Source organism: Prinia subflava, chromosome 5 (genome assembly GCF_021018805.1).
Source record: "Prinia subflava isolate CZ2003 ecotype Zambia chromosome 5, Cam_Psub_1.2, whole genome shotgun sequence".
NCBI lineage: Eukaryota > Metazoa > Chordata > Aves > Passeriformes > Cisticolidae > Prinia > Prinia subflava.
In genome coordinates this window covers 242,839-260,353 of record NC_086251.1, presented here as the reverse complement: position 1 = coordinate 260,353, position 17,515 = coordinate 242,839, and the positions used below count along the sequence as shown (strand labels likewise).

Here is a 17,515-nt window from a genome sequence, read left to right as displayed (position 1 = left end):
ACGCGGACCGAGGGGACAGCGGGACACGGGGACAGCCCCGCCGGCGAGGCGCCGCGGCGAGTCCTCCGGGCCGGCAGGGGGCGCCACCCGCGCCGGGGCCGCTCCGGGCGGGCGCGCGGGGCGGGGCGGCGCGCGGGCGGCCATGGCGGACACCGAGAAGCTCAACCTCGACTCCATCATCAGCCGCCTCCTGGAGGGTGAGCGGCCCCCCCGAGCACCGCCATGCCCTCCCTCCGCTCGGGGAACCTCTCGGGGCCGGCTCGGGCCGTGTCCCAGCGCCGCGGGGGCGGTCCCAGGCCCGGGGCTGGCGGGGGCGGGTTAGGCCGCAGTGGTTTGGGGGGGGTCAGGGCTGGGTGGTGTTTTGGGGGGGTCCCCGTGGGGTCTGGGGAGCTGGGGATGAGCCCGGAGCACGTGGAGGATTGGGCGAGGGGGGATCCTGGAGGGATCTGTACCCCGCGGGAGGGGGCTGGAGGAACCGCGGGCTCCCCAAAGGATCTGTGCCCCGCGGAGGGGGCACTGGAGGGTGTTGGGGTACCCCGAAGGGTCTGGGGGCTGGAGCTGAGCCTCGAGGATACGGGCAGCGGGGCTGGGGCAGGGAGAGCCTGGAGCAGGGAGAATCTGGGGTTCCTGGGGAGCTGTGGGGGTCCCGGAGCACCTGGAGGTCCCTGATCTTCTTCTCCGTGCTGGGACCAGTCCAAGGGTCGCGGCCGGGGAAGAACGTGCAGCTGACGGAGAACGAGATCCGCGGGCTGTGCCTCAAATCCCGGGAGATCTTCCTGAGCCAGCCCATCCTGCTGGAGCTGGAGGCACCCCTCAAGATCTGCGGTGAGGCCTGCAGAGCTGCTGGGCAGCACTGGGGTGGCGTGGGGGGCTGTGGGGTGCCACTGTCAGCCTGTGTCCCCCTCCCTGCCCCCAGGTGACATCCACGGGCAGTACTACGACCTGCTGAGGCTCTTCGAGTACGGGGGCTTCCCCCCTGAGAGCAATTACCTGTTTTTGGGGGACTATGTGGACCGGGGCAAGCAGTCGCTGGAGACCATCTGCCTGCTGCTCGCTTACAAGATCAAGTACCCCGAGAACTTCTTCCTGCTGCGGGGCAACCACGAGTGTGCCAGCATCAACCGCATCTATGGCTTCTACGACGAGTGTGAGTGCCTGGGCTGTGCCCCCCAAAACCCCACTGCCATCCCTGGGCTCCCCCTTTCCCAGTGTTGTTGTCCCAGTGCTGTGCCACACCGACCCTGCCCGTGATCTCCTTCCCTTCCTGCCCTTCCTCTGTACCCTCCTGCCCTCCCATGTCCTGCCCACCCCACGCTGTCCCCGAGGTCACCTCCAAGTCCCCGTTGTCCCCTGCAGGCAAGCGAAGATACAACATCAAGCTGTGGAAGACCTTCACCGACTGCTTCAATTGCTTGCCTATCGCCGCCATTGTGGATGAGAAGATCTTCTGCTGCCACGGAGGTGAGGATGGCCTTTCCCAGGGATCTGGGGGGGCTGCAGGAGGGGCGGGGTCTCCGTGCTGAGCTCTGGGGATGCCCCTTTCCCGCAGGGCTGTCACCAGACCTGCAGTCGATGGAGCAGATCCGGCGGATCATGCGGCCCACGGATGTCCCGGATCAGGGGCTGCTCTGCGACCTGCTCTGGTCCGACCCCGACAAGGACGTGCAGGGCTGGGGGGAGAACGACCGTGGGGTGTCCTTCACCTTCGGGGCCGAGGTGGTGGCCAAATTCCTGCACAAGCACGACCTGGACCTCATCTGCCGGGCGCACCAGGTACCACCGGCACCCCCAGGCACTGGGGACGGCTGCGTTTGAGTCTCCAGGTGGTTCTGCCCCGAGTATTTCCCCTTGAAGGGCAGTGTGTTCTCCAGGAGTCTGTGGGTTGGGATTCTGGGGGTGTTTGCCCTGGGATTTGGGTATTTACCTCAGCGTTTGAGCAGTTGCTCTGATATCAAAATACGTGCCCCAGGGGGATGAATAGTCACCCTTGGATGTGGGTGTTCCTCCCAGAGGTTGGATAATCACTCTGGAGATGGATACTTGCCCCGGGGCAGTGGATGTTTGTCCAAGTGGTGGCTATTTGCTCCAGGGAAGGGAGTATCCACCGTGGTAGAGAGGGCTGGATGTTCAGCCCCGGGGGGACTGGGGATTTGCCAGCCGGATGCTGGCCACGGAGGGTGGGTTTTAGCCAGCCCTGTGCCCCCTCCAGGTGGTGGAGGACGGCTACGAGTTCTTCGCCAAGCGCCAGCTCGTCACCCTCTTCTCAGCGCCCAACTACTGCGGCGAGTTCGACAACGCCGGCGCCATGATGAGCGTGGATGAGACGCTCATGTGCTCCTTCCAGGTGAGCCCGGGGAGGGGAAACACCCTCAGATCCTGCTGGGAGGGCTGCAGGAGTTCTGCCCTCCGGGGGAGTGGAGAGCTGGGGCGGGAGCTCACTCATTTCTTTCCCCCTTCCCCGCCAGATTTTGAAGCCGGCCGACAAGAACAAGGGCAAATATGGGCAGTTCAGCGGGCTGAACCCCGCCGGGCGCCCCGTCACCCCTCCCCGAAACTCTGCCAAAGCCAAGAAATGAGCTGGGAGCCGCCCCTGTGCTGCCCACGCCCCCCAGCCCCCCGCCCCAGCGTCAGGTCGCTTTTCTTTCGACTCGTTTTTTTATTTGTAGGATCCTGCCCTCCCCCCCGCCACGCTCCACCAAAGCAATTCCAGGCCCAGGGCAGGGAGTGCGGGGGGAAGGGGGGAGCCTGGAGCCCAGAGCCCAGCCCTGGGGTGGCAGTGGAGGGGAGGGGCAGGAGGATTTTTTGAGGAATAAACTTGTAATGGGTCACCGGGGGGTGCCTGTCCTGGTGGTTGGATGGAGGCTGGGGGTGGCAGTGACTTGGGGCTCAGCTTTCTCCTTCGCTGTCCTCCGCCAGCACCTCCTGGGTGGTGGCCAGTCCAGGCCTCCCTGGTGTCATCACCGAGCCAAAAAACAGGGAGCGAAACTACGGGGAGAAACAGGGGGGGTCAGGAGGAGGCTCTGCCCACCTCCTGCCCACCCAGGCACACCCATCCCTCACCTTCTTGTGTGGGGGCGTCCCTGGCACAGCTCCTTCCTCCTCCTCCTCCTCCTCCTCCTGGGGTTGGCTCTCGGCTGGCCGGGGGTGGCGCAGGGGGAAGGTGGGGCTGGGGGCCCTCCCTGAGCCCCCCTCGCCGGTTTCCATGGCAGCCATGTAGGACTCCAGGTCGTCGGTGAAGTCGTCTGGCGGGGCGGGCAGGTGGGACACCCTGAAGGGGACAGAGCAGGATTGGGAACGTTCTCTCTGCTCCCTGCTCGTGGCAGCTGGAGGGCTCACCTGGGACTCACCCGTTGGTGGAAGGGGGCTGGGAGCTGCCTTGCAGGTCGGAGAGGGTGGCCAGCACCAGGTGAACCTCCAGGACTGTGTCATCCAGGGTGAAGATCACCGGCCTGGGGACACAGAGGGGCTGAGGGGGTGCCAGGGACAGGGCTGGCACAGGGTGGGGATGTGGTGGCCGTTCCTACCTGCCGGGCTCGTCAAAGTGGATGGCAAGGGGCAGGTTGGAGGCCTCGGCAAAGCTCAGCAGCCCCTGGGGACAGAGGGGAGAGTGAGGGGGGCCAGGGGGTGACACAGGGCTGGGGGCCTCGGGTGGGGACTCACACGGAATTCCTTGAGGCAGAAGGTGATGTGGGAGCCTGGGGCCACGTCCACCGACTGGAACTCATCCTCAGCCAGCCACAGCTCGGTCACCATCGTCTTGCTCGGCTCTGCAGGGGAAGATGGGATGGGTGGGGGGCTGGAGGGCACCCCAGAGTGGGGAGGGTCCCCCTGACCCTGCAGGACTCACCTGCCTCGTCCTCCACGTAGTTCCGCAGGCTGATCTTGCCACCAGGGCCAGTCCCCAGTGTCACCTCAGCCAGCGTCGGGGGAAAGTGGACCACGGCCTCTGCCAGCACCCTGAGGGGCACAGGAGGGGGCTGAGCACCCCGAATCCTGCAGGGCCACCCGGGGTCCCTCCTCCCACCCACCCTCATCCCCCTCTGCCACCCCCACGGTGTCCCCTCACCGTGCCGGGGCGCAGAGGTGGCTGGTGCAGCGCTGGATGTCGAACACGGCCTGGAGCCGCTCGCACTCCTGGAAGGCCAGGTTGTGTGTCTTGGTGACACCTGGCGGGGGGACAGCGGCTCAGCGAGGCAGGAGGCGGTGCCAGCATGGCCCCTGCTGCGCCGTGTCACCCCGCAGGCCGTGTCCCCTGGTACCCACCGTGCTTGCAGTGCAGCTGCAGGACCAGGCGGCTGGCCTGCGGCTTGAGCAGGATGAGGCATTTCCCCACCGACTTCTCCAGCGAGGGCAGCGAGCGGAAGATGCCCAGGAAGGACTGCAGGGATGGGTACGGGGACTGTCACCTGCCTGGGGCCCCTGGGAACAACGAGGAGCTCTGAGGGGGCCCAGGCAAGGCACTGCACCTTCATGTGGACTTTGCATCGGAAGAGCTCTGTGTCGGGCCCGGCGCTGCCCGGCTCGTACAGCTGGAAGAAGAGGGGTGCGAAGAGGAAGGAGGCGAAGCCCGAACGGGAGGAGTTGACAGCACGGAGGGACAGCTGGGGACACAGCCACAGTGTTGGCACTGCCCGCAGGGAGGGAGGGGGGCACAGGTGCCGCCCTCGGCTCCCATCCAGCCCCCTCAGTGCTGCATACCCCGCTTTCGGTGGGCTCCACGTAGAGCTCGTCGCCGATGCGGGACAGGGAGTGCACGGCTCGGCCGAGGACTGGGAAGGAGAGGGTGTGGGGGTGAGGCAGGACTCCGCGGCCGTGCCGCACTCCCCGGGGCCCCGGGCCCCGCTCACCTTTGACGTTGCCGCCGGCGATGACACATTTCATGGCACCGGGACCAGGACCGGCACCGGGCGGGCACGTGGGGGCTTCGCGCCCGCCGCCCCCGGGCCCCGGCCCCGCCAAGAGACCACGCCCCTCAGCGGAGCCTGCGGGTTAGGCCACGCCCCCAGCCGGTCCTGCTCGGGCCTCGCCGCCCTGCCCGCCACGGCTGTCGCTCCCTTCCCAGCGGCCCCGCAGTGGTGTCCCCCAGCCCCTCCGCCCCGTCCCTTCCCGGGGGCTCCGGCCTCTTCCCCGCCGCGTCCCGCCGGTGCTTTCCCGGCTTCCCGCGCCCGCCCTCCCGGGCCGCCTCCCCATTGGCCGGGAGCGCCGCTCCGTCCCGCCCCCGCCCGCAGCCGATTGGTCCGCGCCGGGGGGGCGCGTGACGGCGCGGAGCTGCGGCCTCACGTGACCGGCGGGAGGGGCGGGGCCAGGCCCCGCTGCACTCGGGGCTGCCCCGCCGGTAAGTCCCGCCTCCCGCAGCGCGCTATTGGGTGGCGGTCGGACTGACGTGCGGCTCAGCCAATGGGGCTTCGACGCGCCCCTCAGCGCGGCTCCGGGCGCTCAGCCCCGCACCGGGTCCTTCCCGGGGCCTCCCGACCCATCCGGGGGCTCCCCCGAGATCGTCCCGTGCTTGTGCCTCCCAGCACCCTGACCCTCGCTTCATTTCCGGTAGCATCCCGGGCGAGGTTGCCGTTCTGCAGCGTTGCCTGCATCTCCCGGTCCCATTGCCTCTTCCTGCATTCCCGGGGCACGGTGCTCCCCGAGAAGGACGGCAACCCTGGAGCAGCAACTGGAGGTTCTCCAGTGGTTCACAAGATCCCGGTGTTCTGCGGATCCCTGTCTCGGGGAGCACATGGAAGTAAATGCTCGATGGTCTCTCTCCATGCTGGAGGCGCTGCTGGCAGCGCATCCCGTAGAATCATGGAATGGTTGGGGTTGGAAGGACCTTAAAGCTCATCCAGTTCCATCCCCTGCCATGACCAGAGACACCATTCACTAGACCAGATTGCTCCAAGCCCCATCCAACACGTCCAGGGTGAGTTTTTGGGGGTGTCCCAGAATTCTCCAGTGGGGGTACACTGTAAATTCTGGGCTGTCGAGGTGTGTCCATGGGTGGTCCATACAATCCCAGAACGGCTGAGGTTGGAAGGGACCTTAAAGCACAGCCTGTCCCACTCCCCTGACATGGGAAGGGACATTTCCCACTGGCCCATTTGCTCCGGTGTGGCCATGAGCACTCCCAGGGATGTGACACTGGCTCATCCAGCAGCCTGTGCTCACAGCCAGCCTCGAGCGACAGGCTCTGGAGTTGTGGCCTCGAGGGAGCCAGGGGGATGTGGCTGCAAGGAACTCGAGTCCTGCTCACAGCAGGGTCCTCCAGCCGGCTCCCGCCAGCCGCTGGAGCAGCCGCTCCCCAAGTCCCTCCTCCCGGGCTCGGTGGCCTTGGAGCCCGAGCCGAGGGGCCCCGCTGCGGAGCAGGGCTGGCACCTGAGCAGAGGGAAATGGGAAGGAGGTTGCAGAGCCCTTTTCCCATGGCTGCCGTCCTCCAGGACATGGTGACAGCCTCTCCTCCTCCTCCTTTCCCTGTCTGGTATGCTCGGTGCCTTTTATCCGGGATTTCAGACCCGGCCCGCTCGCTGCATCCCCTCCAGATCCACAAACTCCTGCCCTTTGTGGGGGCTCCACGGCCCGAGCCACGTGTGCGAGGCCGTGCTGGGATTGCCAGCACGGCGCTCCAGGGACTGCCGGGCCTGCCTTGGCCTGGGCTCGGGGTCCAGCCGGATCTGGCTCCTCCACTCCTGGGGCGAGCACTGGCTACTTCCCTTCCTCCCAGGAGGAGGAGGACGGATTGTGTGCGAGCGTCCGTTCCAGCTCTGGCAGAGCAGCCGGGCTCCTCTGGAGCTGCCGCTCCCAGGAGGGGCTCTGGCCTCGGGGCTCGGCGTTTTATGGGGCTGTGGAGAGGACGCAGCTGGCTGCGGTCGTGACACACACACCTCAGCAGGGGCCAGGGCCAGGCCACCCCTCCCTCTTCCCATCAGCGCCGACCAGGGGACGGGCTGGATACGGGAGCAGGAGCCTGGCAGCCCTCGGGGGGCTCTGGCACCTCCAGGCTCAGCTGCGCCACCTCTCCCAGGACTCCCCCTGGGGCAGGGGACCTTCACCCAGGGGCGGCAGGGAAGGTGACAGGGGCGTTCCCTCACACCCACCGGGCTCGGGGCTGGTTCCTTCCCGCTCCTCCGGCTTCCTTGCCGGCACATGGCACGGCGCCCTTGCCCAGGCAGCGGCTCGGGGAGACAGACGGCCACAGCTGGGCTCCTGCTGCCAGCCCGGCAGGAGGGGACACGCCGAGCCGGATGGCTGCTCCGTGCCCCTGCCTGCGCCCCGGGGATGTCCCCAAGGAGCCGGGCGCTGCCGGAGCAGCTCAGCCTCGCGGGCGGTTTGGGGCTAAAGCCGAGATTTCTGGGTCTGCTTGGTCCCCCGTCTCTCCCTCCTCCGGCTGCCGGCCGCAAAGGTCAGCAGTGGGAGGCCGGGCTGGCCCTGGCGCCGGCGGAGGACCCGCGGGGTGGGATGGAGGTGAGCTCAGCTGCCCGGTGACGTGGCCCCGAGGGCAGGGCGGGCACGGCCTCACCCACGCGGAGCCGCTGCGGGCACCGGGCAAGGAGGAGGAGGAGGAAGAGGATGTGGGGATGAGGCTTCCCAGAGGTTTGACCTGCCTGTGCCCTGTGCCCGCTTTGTCCTGGGGCAGGGGCTCCGTCCTGGCGATGCTGGCTGGCACAGGGAGAGGGGCTTGGGAAGGCGGGAGCTGCGTCTGCTGGGCCACGTTTCCCTCCTCCTCCTCTCCTGTCTCAGGTGCTGGCCCAACGGGAGCCGTGGCAGCTGGAAAACTCCCCAAACCCAACCGCAGCGCTGGGTTTTGGGGAGGGGAGAAGGCAGCGAGGGGCAGCCCCGCCGCCTCGGCGGGCTGGAGACCCCCGGGGACGGGCCGGCGGCTTTTCCCAACTGCTCCAGCGCTGCTGGCGGGATCTGCTGGCTCGGGGGGGAAACCAGATACCCTGCCCTGCGGCTGGGGGGGCGAGGGGGCCGGCCCCACGCCGAGCGGACCCCCCCAGACACGCTGCCGGGGAGCCGGGCCGGGCTCCGTCCATCCGTGGATCGTTTGGGCAGCTCCGTCCGACACCTCTGTAGCTCCTCCGGATCCTTAGGGCTGCGGAGTGTCCCCCATTTACCCGGGGGAGGGGATCCAGAGTCCCCCTCCTCACCCCTGACATGTCTGTTGGGCGCTTCCTCATGGATTCAACACGAAACTCGCACTTCCCAAGCAATAAATCAGCCAGCACCACGGCCGTGTGTGGCTTGTCCCCGCGGGGAGTCCCCAGATTGGTGCTAATGAGTTCAGCACCCAGTGTCCCGGTGGATTTGCGGAGAGAGGGTCCTGCTGTGCTCCCAGCAGGCACCCCCTGTCCCGGAGAAGGCCGGGAGGATGGGACGGCAGCCCGGAGGGCTCGGACCTGGCCAGGGCCGGGGTCTGGAGTGGAAGCGAATCCGCCTGTTACCTCCCGGCCCTTCCCGGCGCTCCCAGCGCCTTTGTTTTAAACAAAGCTTTTTTTGGGGGGAGCCAGGACGTTCCTCTCCCCGCCAAGAGAGCCCCCGCGGCAGCACCCACTCATGGTCGAGGGGCACGAGGAGAAGGGACGAGGGGCTCTGGCTGTCGGGTCGCCCTCTTCCCCTCCGGCGGCGGCTCCGCTTGGTCCTGGGGGGTCTCCCCGCGCCCCCCAATCCACCCCACTCACCCCGGGTGGGCTGCGGGGAACGTCGCGGTCACTGCCAAGGGCCCCGCGGGCTCTGGGACGGGGATTGTCCTAACGCGGGAGGATAATCGGGAAGAAAGCGGCTCTGGCAACCGGAGGAAAAGGGGCTGGGGGCGTCCTTCCCCGTCCCCGCGAGGACGGGGGGCGCCGGGAGAAGCGAAGCTCTCCCTCGGGACGGAGGATCCCCCGGGGCTGAGCCCCCGCCGCCGCTCCGAGGGGCTCCGGTTGTGCCGCCGGGACCCCGCCGCACTCCCCCCGCTCCGCCGCTCACCTGCCGCCGTCCCGGCGGGGCAGCGCCCGCCGCGCCGCGGGTCCCCAAGCCGGGGGTGGGGGGGTGGGGGTCCGCGGCCCCCGGACCCCCTCTCTGGGCCGGAGGGGAGGGGGCTGGCCGTGCCAGCGAAGAGCGGGGGACCCCCCCCTCCCCGCCCCGCCGCCACCCTTCCCGCACCGGCCGGCCCCATCCCTCCGCCACTCCTCCCCGCTGCCCCGGAGGGGGAAGGAAGGGGGGGCAGGCTGGCACCCCACGCCCCCCACGCCCCCCCCCGGCCCCGCCAGAGGAGCCTCTCCGCCGCACCTCGCCCCGTCCCCCCCGTCCTCCCCTCCCCGGACCCCCCCTCCGTCCCGTCCCCCCCGTGCCCCCCCCGGGACCGGGCTCTCGGCTCTGTGCGCGGGGAGGAGGAGAGGCGAGAGGGCTCGGAGCGGCAAATGGGAGCCGCAGTCCCGGGCCGGTGTGCGGGACCGCTGCCTGCCCGCCCGGGGACCCCAGAGCACGCACCCAGCGCCCCGGCCCCGCGCCCGTCCCGCATGGAGCTGAGAGCAGGTAGGAGACCCCCGCGCCGAGCGGCACCGGCCCCGCACCGGCCCCGCACCGGCCCCGCCGCTGCCACTTTAACAAAAGCCGGGCGGGAGCCAGAACCGCACGGGGGGCGCAGCGAGGGCGAAAGAGGGGGTCCCCCCCTTCTTACCCGGCCAGCGGCACCCGGGAGACCCCCCTCTTCCCTTCCCTCCCCTCCGCCTTCCGCAGCTCCGGGGCTCAGCTCCAGCCTCCCCACCTCTGCCCGGTGCCGGGACCCCGGGGATGGGGATGGGGAAAGGGGGGATAAAGCCGGGGCGGGGGGGAGAGGGAAGGAATGAATGGAGCCCGCTCTTGTGTACAATTGCATCAAATACATTCTTGAAAGCAACCTGGTTCTGCTTAACACTTGAATTGGGAAAAAAAAAAAAAAAAGAGGAAAGAAGGAGGCAGCAGCTTGGAGAGGGTGGATGCGAGCTCCAGTTTTTTTTCTTTTTGGTTTTTATTTTTTTTATTCCTGCATTCCTGGACCCCAATCAAAAGAGCAAATCAAGGGAGGTGGAAGGGGGAAACGGCAGCGAGCGAGGCAGACGGAGCACGGTGCGAACCCTCCACACCCCAAAAACCCACCCAACCCGCCCCGGTTTTTTTTCCCTTTTTCCCACCTAACACCCAAACCAAAACAAATAGAGACCGAGGAAAAAAAAAAGAAAGCCAGAAACCAAACCAAAAAAAAAAAACCACCACCCAACCCTGAGTGCGAGCGAAGCAGCGAGCCAGGGCTGAGGCGAGCGGGCGGGCTCGGGGCGCCGAGCAAGAGCCGAGCCCCCCCTAAATCCCCCCGCACCCCGACTATGCTAAATGTAACCGGGGAGCTCTCAGGTAAGCCCGCGGCGCTGGGTGCGGGGTGGGGGGCTGCCCCAACTCCCCTGCCTGCATCTGCCGGGAGTTTTTTCCCCTTTCCAAACCAACTGCTGATTTTAATTTGATGTGATTAAAACGTCTGTCTGGCTTTGGGATTGATTTAAGACTTTCCCCTCTCTAGGTTGGGTTGTTGTTCCTTTTTTTTTTTTTTTTTTTTTTTCCCTTTCTCTCGTTCCCTCTTTTCCATGCATGTTTGTGATTACCAGGGAGGGAACCGCCGCTGAGCACGGAGAATTAAACCCCGGGACTGACAGAGGGGAGGAAAAGGAAAGTCGGTGGGATTTATGGGGGGCAGGAAGAGTTAGTTTTCCTACCCGGGGCTGGATTTCGGGGCTTGACACCGAACGCCACCGCTGGAGCAGGCGAGATTCCTCGGGGACACCGCGGCGGGATTTCGGGGTGCTGGCGAGGGGATGGCTTTGTTCCCCCGGCCCCGGCGGCCGGCGGCACTCCCGGGGCTGCTGGGGGCCGGCCGGCCCGGCGGCACACCGGGACCGGGGGCTCCTCGCCCGGAGAATGCTGGAAAACACCCTTAAAAGGTCAAAGTGTGGGCGCCGCCAGGCACCCCGGGGTCCCGGGCGGCGGGACCGGGGCCGGGGCAGCACGAGGCCGGCGCCGGGTTCGGCTCCAGCTCCCGCGGTGCCGGCGTGACGCAGGACGGGCAAAGCGGGGCGAGCGCCGGGGAACCGGAAAAGCGAGGCCGGGATCCCCGGCGGCTCCATCGCCCTCGCTCGCCCCTTCCTCTCCCCCTTCCCGCTGCCTCCGGGCCCGGCGGACGTGGCCGAACCGGTGGCACAGCCGGTGCCGAGGCCTGCGGGGAAGGGGACGCCGGGGAGGAGCCGCGGGGCTGCAGCTCGGCCGCCACCACCTCGCTCCCCGTTTCGGGACATCCCCACCCGTGGGGTGCCCAGGCGGTGTCCCTGGCGGGGCTCGGAGACTCTCGGCATCCTCGGTGTCCCCGTGCCTATTTAGCAGGCGAGGGCACGGTGGCGGCCGCACATCTGGGCTGCATTAGGCGCAGGCTCCACAGGGAAATGCGGAGGGCTCTGCTTACAGGGCCGCGCTGGGGGGAGATTTATACCCTGCTAAGTGGCACTGAGCCCCATAAATCACCCCCCCGCACCCCTCCACTGGGGCTGCAGCGCCACTGTCCCTGTGCCACCGTCCCAGCGTCCCGGCAGGCTCACGGGGATGCCCTCCTGGATGGGGATCTCGGATGTCTGGGAAGCAGCTGGCCCAGCAATGCTGTGGCCACGTGTGGCACGTGGCCTGTGGGTGACAGAGGCATCCCAGGCTTCACCAGGGTGCTGTGGGGACATCAGGGCATGGCTGTGCCCACCAGCACTGCTGGTCCCACGCTCACCCAGCCAGGCAGTGTCCCCGTGGCGAGCGATGGTTGCAGGTCTGGAGGTGCCAGGCAGTGTCACCCACAGCTCTGCGGTGCCACCTGGGCTGGCACTGGGAGTCCCCTGCCCAGCTGGAGAGCGGCCAGCCTGGCTCTGTGCCCGTGAAGCCCCAGAACGGTGCTGGGGGTGCTGTTGGGCTGAGTGGCTCCATGACCTGCACCAGGAGCGGCGGGCAGGGATCGCGGTGCCTCGCGTGGCTCCTGGGCGCTGGGCGTGCGTGCGGGGCAGCGGGGTCTGGTCAGGATTAGGGGCCTGCGCCCCCCTCGCCGGCGGGGGTGTTTCCATGGTGCTGCTGGCTGGAGCCGGAGCCGGATGGGAAATCCAGGCCCAGCTAATTACGGCCTCGCTGGAGTCTCCCGTGCACGGCCGCATTTATAAACACACGGAGGAGACAGGATGTAAACACTCAGCGCCGCGAGCGCAGGCACGGCCGGGGCTGGGGGGACGCGGGGCCACGTGCCCCCCGTGCCGCCACCCACCCCTGGCACGGTGGCCTCGCCATGGGATGGGATGGAGTGTGCTAGAATGGGATGGATGGGATGGGGAACCCGCTGTGGTGGCTGTGGGTGCCATTGGGGAGTGAGGGCACACATGTCCTTCCTGTTGGAACTCAGGATATGCTGTGCCCGTGATATCTGGGTCTGGAACATGAGCATCCTCGTGTCCCCGCCATGGCTCTTCAGGGACGCTGCTGTGCAGTGGTGTCACCTCCCCAGACACAGCGGGGTTAAATGCCAGCAGTGTGGGGACACAGAGGCGTCTGTCCACGAGCCCCTGAGTATGACCCACCCCAAGCCCCTCAGACCTGGCGCCCATGTCGGGCTGGGAAACGCCCCACGGAGGGTTAAATGGTGCCATTGGTGGCCATAACAGTGGCTGGGGTAGTGGGGACAGTGCTGCTTTGTCCTCAGGGCCACAATCCTGCCTGGCCACCGCGAGACCTCCCGTGCTGGCCCCAGGAACGGGGCTGCGGGGTGGAATGGGGCTCTGTTCGCCGCTGGACGCCGGCCCATCAGATACGGCAGCTCCCGCCGCGGCGTCGGGGGCCGGCTCGGCTCTGTCCCTGCCAGGGGCTCCGGGGCCGGGGGGTCTCCCCTTCCCGGCTGCCGCCCCCGCCACCAGGGTTTCGGGAAAGCGGCTCTGGGCGGGCTGCGGTCGCTCAGCCCTCGGTGGCTCTGCCCACAGCATGCCCAGGGAACAGCTCACCGTCTCCGTGGCCGAATTCCCGCCTCGGCCGCTGGCCGGGATGTCTGGCCAGCGCTGCCGCCTGCGCCACTGGGCTGGTGGCAGGCCAGGGGTCCCGGGTGTCACCCCAAAGGCAGGTGAGCCACGTCCCCGCTGCCACGTGTGCGAGGGGTGTCCGTGGCACCACCAGTGTGTCCACCGTGGGTGTCCCAGGGTGCTGCTGGCAGAGCAGGGAGTGCCTGCTCCCATGGCTCCCTGTCACCCCAGTTCCTCGGGTGTCCCCAGGGCCCAGCGGGTGACCCTGGGCAGGCACGCCATGAGCTGCTTACGTGGGCTGGGAGCATCCTGGCCGAGCTCCAGGGTCGGTTTTGAAACCCTCGGGCTCTTCCTCTCCGACGTCACCGGGATCCAGCTGTGCCGGCTGGAGCTTCCCTCCTCCACTGTCTGTGCCGGTGGGTGCCTGGCACCAGCCGCTGGGAGAGGGGTGAGCAAGGGACAGCGGGGACACTCGCTGTGGCTGGGCCATTTGTCACCACTGTGCCATGGTCACCTTCACTGCTGTGCCACTGTCATCATCACTGCTGTGCCACGGTCAGTGTCATGGCTGTGTCATGGTCACCCACATTACTGTGCACTGTCACTGTCACTGCCATGCCAGGTTCACCATCATCACTGTGTCATGGTCACTACTGCCCAGTGCCATCCATTCTGTGCATCCCACCATTCCCATCTCTCAGACACCCACTTCCATCCCCTTCCTCCATCATCCTCATCCTCACGTGCAGGCCACCTGCCCAGGAGCCATGGCTCCATCCCAGTCTCCCATCCCTGCCATCTCCCCCTCGTCCCGCTCCCCGGCTGTGTTTGGTTTGGCACGGGCCAGGCCAGGGCGGGTGTAAATCCCGCCTGGAAACCCGAGCCGGCGGTGGGCGAGGGTCCGGCCAAAGCAAACACCGGGAAGGGGGGGGTTATGCGTGGTGTGAGTCACCGCGGCCCCCCGCCGGCCCCCCCGGCCCCTGCTCGCACGCACGCGGGGCCGGCCGCACGCTCCACGCGCCGGGACGCGCCGGGACGCACCGGAACGCGGGCAAGCGGCGGCACGTGCCCACCGCAGGGCACCGGGCAAGCCGGGGCCGGCCGGGGCTGCCACGCACGGGCACGGGGGGCACGGGGGCATGTGGCATCGCATGGGGTGTCACGGCACGGTGTGGCGTCCGCACGGCTTGCCACACGTGGCTGGTACCTAACGGGGTGTCCCCCGCACGGGGGGTGTGCGCAGCGTGGTGCACACTTGCCTGGCACGTCCTGTGAGTGGCACACGTGTCACAGGTTCATGTGCTAGGTGACACACCTTGATGGTGTCTCACAGGTGTGCTGCACCACACACATGTGTAGTGTCACACACCTGGAAAGGGTGGTGTTCCCCACGCCTGTGTGATGCACACTCACAAGGTGAATCCCAGAGCTGTCACGAGTGTCCTGCACACCTCCAGGGTGCATCCCAGGTGGCACTCACATCCCCCACGGCGAGCCTTGCAGTTTGCAGGACACCCACGGCGGTGAGGCCGGCGTTGTGGCCGGAGCCGGGGTGTCCCCGAGGACTGCCGTGCGTCACCGGCGGCCCGTGACGGGGAGCGGTGACGCGCGGGGGCACGGGGGCTGCCCGCAGCAGGAGCCCCGCGGAGCCGAGCCGTGCCAGCGGCCGGGTTTTCCCGGGAGGAGCTGCCGGGAAGGCCGGCTGTGGCCAGCCGGCAGTGCCAGCTGGCCAGAGCGTCCTGGCCGCTGGCCGTGACCTTTGCACGGCCGCCGGCCGCGCTCCCGGGCCGTCCTGACGTCAGGCCGATGACGGGGACCCCGCCGGCGCTTTCCGGTGCCTCCGCAAAGGTCACCCCGAGCCCCGGCCGCTCCTCGGAGATGCGTCCCACCCCCCCGCATTCCCGGTGGCCCCTCGGCGGGGGTCCCCGCTGGGTGCCCGGCCCGCTCCGGCGTTGGCGGTGCCCAAATATATCCCAGGCGTGTGTCCCGGCGGGAATGCCGCGGCCGCGCTGCTCCAGACCATATAAAGGATTGTTGGTGCAGCCGCGGGCGGGAGCGCTCAGAGGGGAGCCGGGGGGTCACCGCGCTGAGGTGGAGGGTCCCTGCTGCTCCAGGGAGGGCGCTGAGGTGAGGGGGACCCCACCCTCCCCACCTCCGTGCCTCGGTTTTCTCGCGCTCAGGCGGACGACTCGGGGATACTCTGCAGGCTCAGAGCCGCACACACGGAGCTGGAGTCTCCCTGTCACCCCCCCTGAGGTGCTGTGTGTCCCCCACAGGTGACTCTTGGGGGATCTTCACCTTCCTGTGCGCCGCGCTTTGCAACCTGCCGGCGCTGCCGGCGCTGAACTGCTCCGAGGAGCTGGGCGCCGGCCAGTCCATCCAGCAGACCTACGACCTGACCCGCTACCTGGAGCACCAGCTCCGCACCCTCGCCGGCACCTACGTGAGTCCCCGACGCACCCCCCGGGATATCCCCCCCCGTGCCCGGCTGCTCCCACGCCGGAGGTCAAGGAAATGCCTCATCGCCCCCCGGGCGCAGGGCGGCTCCCGGGGACCCTCCCCTCGGCCCATGATTCCGTCATGGGCGCGGACATCCGCCTCTCCCTCCCCGCCGGCGTCGCCGACTCACCCGGAGGTTCCCCGTCCCTGCCCTGACGTGCCCTCGGCGGTGCCGGCGCGTCGGGTGCCAAGCGGTGACGGTGGCACTGCCCGGGATGTGCCGGGAATTCCCGGCTCGGCCGGAGCGGGAAGGGGGATGTGATAAGAGAAGGGAGAGCTGGGATGAGTGGGATGTGTTGGAACCGGGGCCACGGGGGATGTGGAGACTGGGAACGGGGTGGACGTGGAGACCTGACCCCCGGCACCCCCATTCCCTTCCAGCTGAACTACCTGGGGCCCCCCTTCAATGAGCCCGACTTCAACCCCCCGCGGCTGGCCCGCGCCGAGCGGGTGCCCAGCGCCACGGTGGACCTGGACCTGTGGCGGGGCCTGACGGACAACGCCCGCCTGGCCGCCAACTACCGGGCCTACAGCCGCCTGCTCTGCTACCTGCGCGTGCTGGACGGGCAGGTGGGCACGGCCGAGCTGCGCCACCGCCTCGCCCACTTCTGCGCCAGCCTCCAGGGGCTGGTGCTCAGCATCGGCGGCGTCATGTCCTCGCTGGGGTACCCGCTGCCCGCCGGCCCCGCCGGGCCCCCTGCGCCCCCTGGCACGCCCGCGGCCCCCAATGACTTCCTGAAGAAGATGGATGATTTCTGGCTGCTCAAGGAGCTGCAGACCTGGCTCTGGCGCTCGGCCAAGGACTTCAACCGCCTCAAGAAGAAGGTGCCGCCCGCTGTGGTCACCCTGCGGCTGGAGGCGAGGGGGTTCTGAGCACTTGCTGGGCTCCTGAGCCTGCAGTGCCGCCACGACCACGCAGGTCCCCTCTTCCACCACCAGTGTGCCTTGAGAAAGGGGGCTCCTGACCCCCAAACCACCCCACAACCTCATCATCACCTGGCAGTGCCTTGAAAGATGGGGCTCCTGATGTCAAGTGTCACCACAGCCACCCTGCAGCCCCTCCATCATCATCATCATCATCATACTGTGCCTTAAGGAACAGGGCTCCTGACCCCAAGTGCCACCTCTTCCACCCCATGTTATCTGTCCACCACCATTGTGCTTCGAGAAATAGGGTTCCCGACTCCCAAGTGCCACCACAGCCACCTCACAATCCCACTTTCATCACCGTGCCTTGAGTGAGGGGCTCCTGACCCCAAGTGCCATCCACCACAGCCACCTCACATCCCCTCTGTCACCACATTCTGCTGTAAGGGGTGCATCTCCTGACTCCAAGTGCCATCAAAGCCACTCCATGTCCCCTCTTCCCCACCAGTGTCCCTTCTCCCTTCAAAACTTTGTCTCCCGACCTCAGAGTGCTGCCAAAGCCACTCCACATCCTCATCATCATCCAGCTGTGCCATAAGGGGTGGAGCTCCTGACCCCAAAGTGCCACCACAGTCACCCCACAGCCCCTCTGTCACCACGTTGTGTCTTAAGGGACAGGTGTCCTGACTCCCAAGTGCCCTCCCACTGCGTCCCCAACCCCCAGGGTGCTTGTCCCCGTCCCTAAAACCTCCAGCGCGGATGCAAACCCCGCCCATCCCAAAAAGGACCAACGCCCTCTGAGCATAGACTAACCCCAGCCAGCAGCAAGCCCCGCCCCCGGAGCGATAGGCTCCGCCCCAGACGGCAATAAGCCCCGCCCACTCGCCTGTGTAGCAAGCCCCGCCTCCCCGCAACAGGCCCCGCCCCTTTCCCCAAGCCCCGCCTCCCATGGCGCCCCATCCATGCAGCGGTGCGGCGAGGCCATGGGGCGCGGCCGCTGTCCCGGTGCGTCTATGAGTGTTTATTTATTGGAGATGTTTATTTATTGGGGTATTTATTGCAGAAGATCTATTCTTGTATGAACGAATAAAAGCCTTTCTCCAGCCGCCCGCGCCGCCCGT

General features: G+C 67.6%; 3 protein-coding genes across 4 annotated transcripts; 2 read left to right on the top strand and 1 right to left on the bottom strand.

Annotated features, from left to right (window-relative positions):
* The first annotated feature begins 46 nt into the window (after positions 1-46).
* PPP1CA (protein phosphatase 1 catalytic subunit alpha) lies at positions 47-2,672 on the top strand. Its single transcript, XM_063397427.1, has 7 exons — positions 47-197; positions 694-825; positions 917-1,147; positions 1,357-1,461; positions 1,550-1,773; positions 2,210-2,344; positions 2,466-2,672. Exons 1-7 carry the CDS (start codon positions 143-145, stop codon positions 2,574-2,576), a joined length of 993 nt encoding a protein of 330 aa, XP_063253497.1. The 5' UTR covers positions 47-142; the 3' UTR covers positions 2,577-2,672.
* Positions 2,673-2,846: 174 nt separating this feature from the next.
* On the bottom strand, positions 2,847-5,168 carry RAD9A (RAD9 checkpoint clamp component A). The gene is made up of 11 exons (XM_063397426.1): positions 4,848-5,168; positions 4,699-4,769; positions 4,467-4,601; positions 4,264-4,378; positions 4,067-4,166; positions 3,848-3,957; positions 3,661-3,767; positions 3,525-3,589; positions 3,348-3,449; positions 3,061-3,268; positions 2,847-2,985 (listed from the first exon to the last, which is right to left on the bottom strand). Exons 1-11 carry the CDS (start codon positions 4,879-4,881, stop codon positions 2,887-2,889), a joined length of 1,146 nt encoding a protein of 381 aa, XP_063253496.1. The 5' UTR covers positions 4,882-5,168; the 3' UTR covers positions 2,847-2,886.
* A 4,169-nt stretch (positions 5,169-9,337) lies between these two features.
* CLCF1 (cardiotrophin like cytokine factor 1) lies at positions 9,338-17,318 on the top strand. 2 transcript variants are annotated; one of them, XM_063397420.1, is made up of 3 exons: positions 9,338-9,504; positions 15,305-15,471; positions 15,909-17,318. In XM_063397420.1, exons 1-3 carry the CDS (start codon positions 9,390-9,392, stop codon positions 16,398-16,400), a joined length of 774 nt encoding a protein of 257 aa, XP_063253490.1. In that variant the 5' UTR covers positions 9,338-9,389; the 3' UTR covers positions 16,401-17,318. The 2 variants fall into 2 exon arrangements, with proteins under 2 accessions (XP_063253490.1, XP_063253491.1); XM_063397421.1 differs by lacking the exon at positions 9,338-9,504 and adding an exon at positions 10,166-10,359 and having other exon boundaries at positions 15,909-17,310.
* The last annotated feature ends 197 nt before the right edge of the window (positions 17,319-17,515 follow it).

Coding starts and splice junctions, on each gene's coding strand:
- CLCF1 (XM_063397420.1), top strand. CDS start 9,390: ATGGGAGCCGCAGTCCCGGGCCGGTGTGCGGGACCGCTGCCTGCCCGC. Junction 9,505..15,304: donor CCGCATGGAGCTGAGAGCAG/GTAGGAGACCCC, acceptor TGTCCCCCACAG/GTGACTCTTGGGGGATCTTC. Junction 15,472..15,908: donor GCACCCTCGCCGGCACCTAC/GTGAGTCCCCGA, acceptor ATTCCCTTCCAG/CTGAACTACCTGGGGCCCCC.
- PPP1CA (XM_063397427.1), top strand. CDS start 143: ATGGCGGACACCGAGAAGCTCAACCTCGACTCCATCATCAGCCGCCTC. Junction 1,774..2,209: donor TCATCTGCCGGGCGCACCAG/GTACCACCGGCA, acceptor TGCCCCCTCCAG/GTGGTGGAGGACGGCTACGA. Junction 2,345..2,465: donor CGCTCATGTGCTCCTTCCAG/GTGAGCCCGGGG, acceptor CTTCCCCGCCAG/ATTTTGAAGCCGGCCGACAA.
- RAD9A (XM_063397426.1), bottom strand. CDS start 4,881: ATGAAATGTGTCATCGCCGGCGGCAACGTCAAAG. Junction 4,602..4,698: donor TGGAGCCCACCGAAAGCGGG/GTATGCAGCACT, acceptor CTGTGTCCCCAG/CTGTCCCTCCGTGCTGTCAA. Junction 3,958..4,066: donor CACCTCTGCGCCCCGGCACG/GTGAGGGGACAC, acceptor TGTGCCCCTCAG/GGTGCTGGCAGAGGCCGTGG.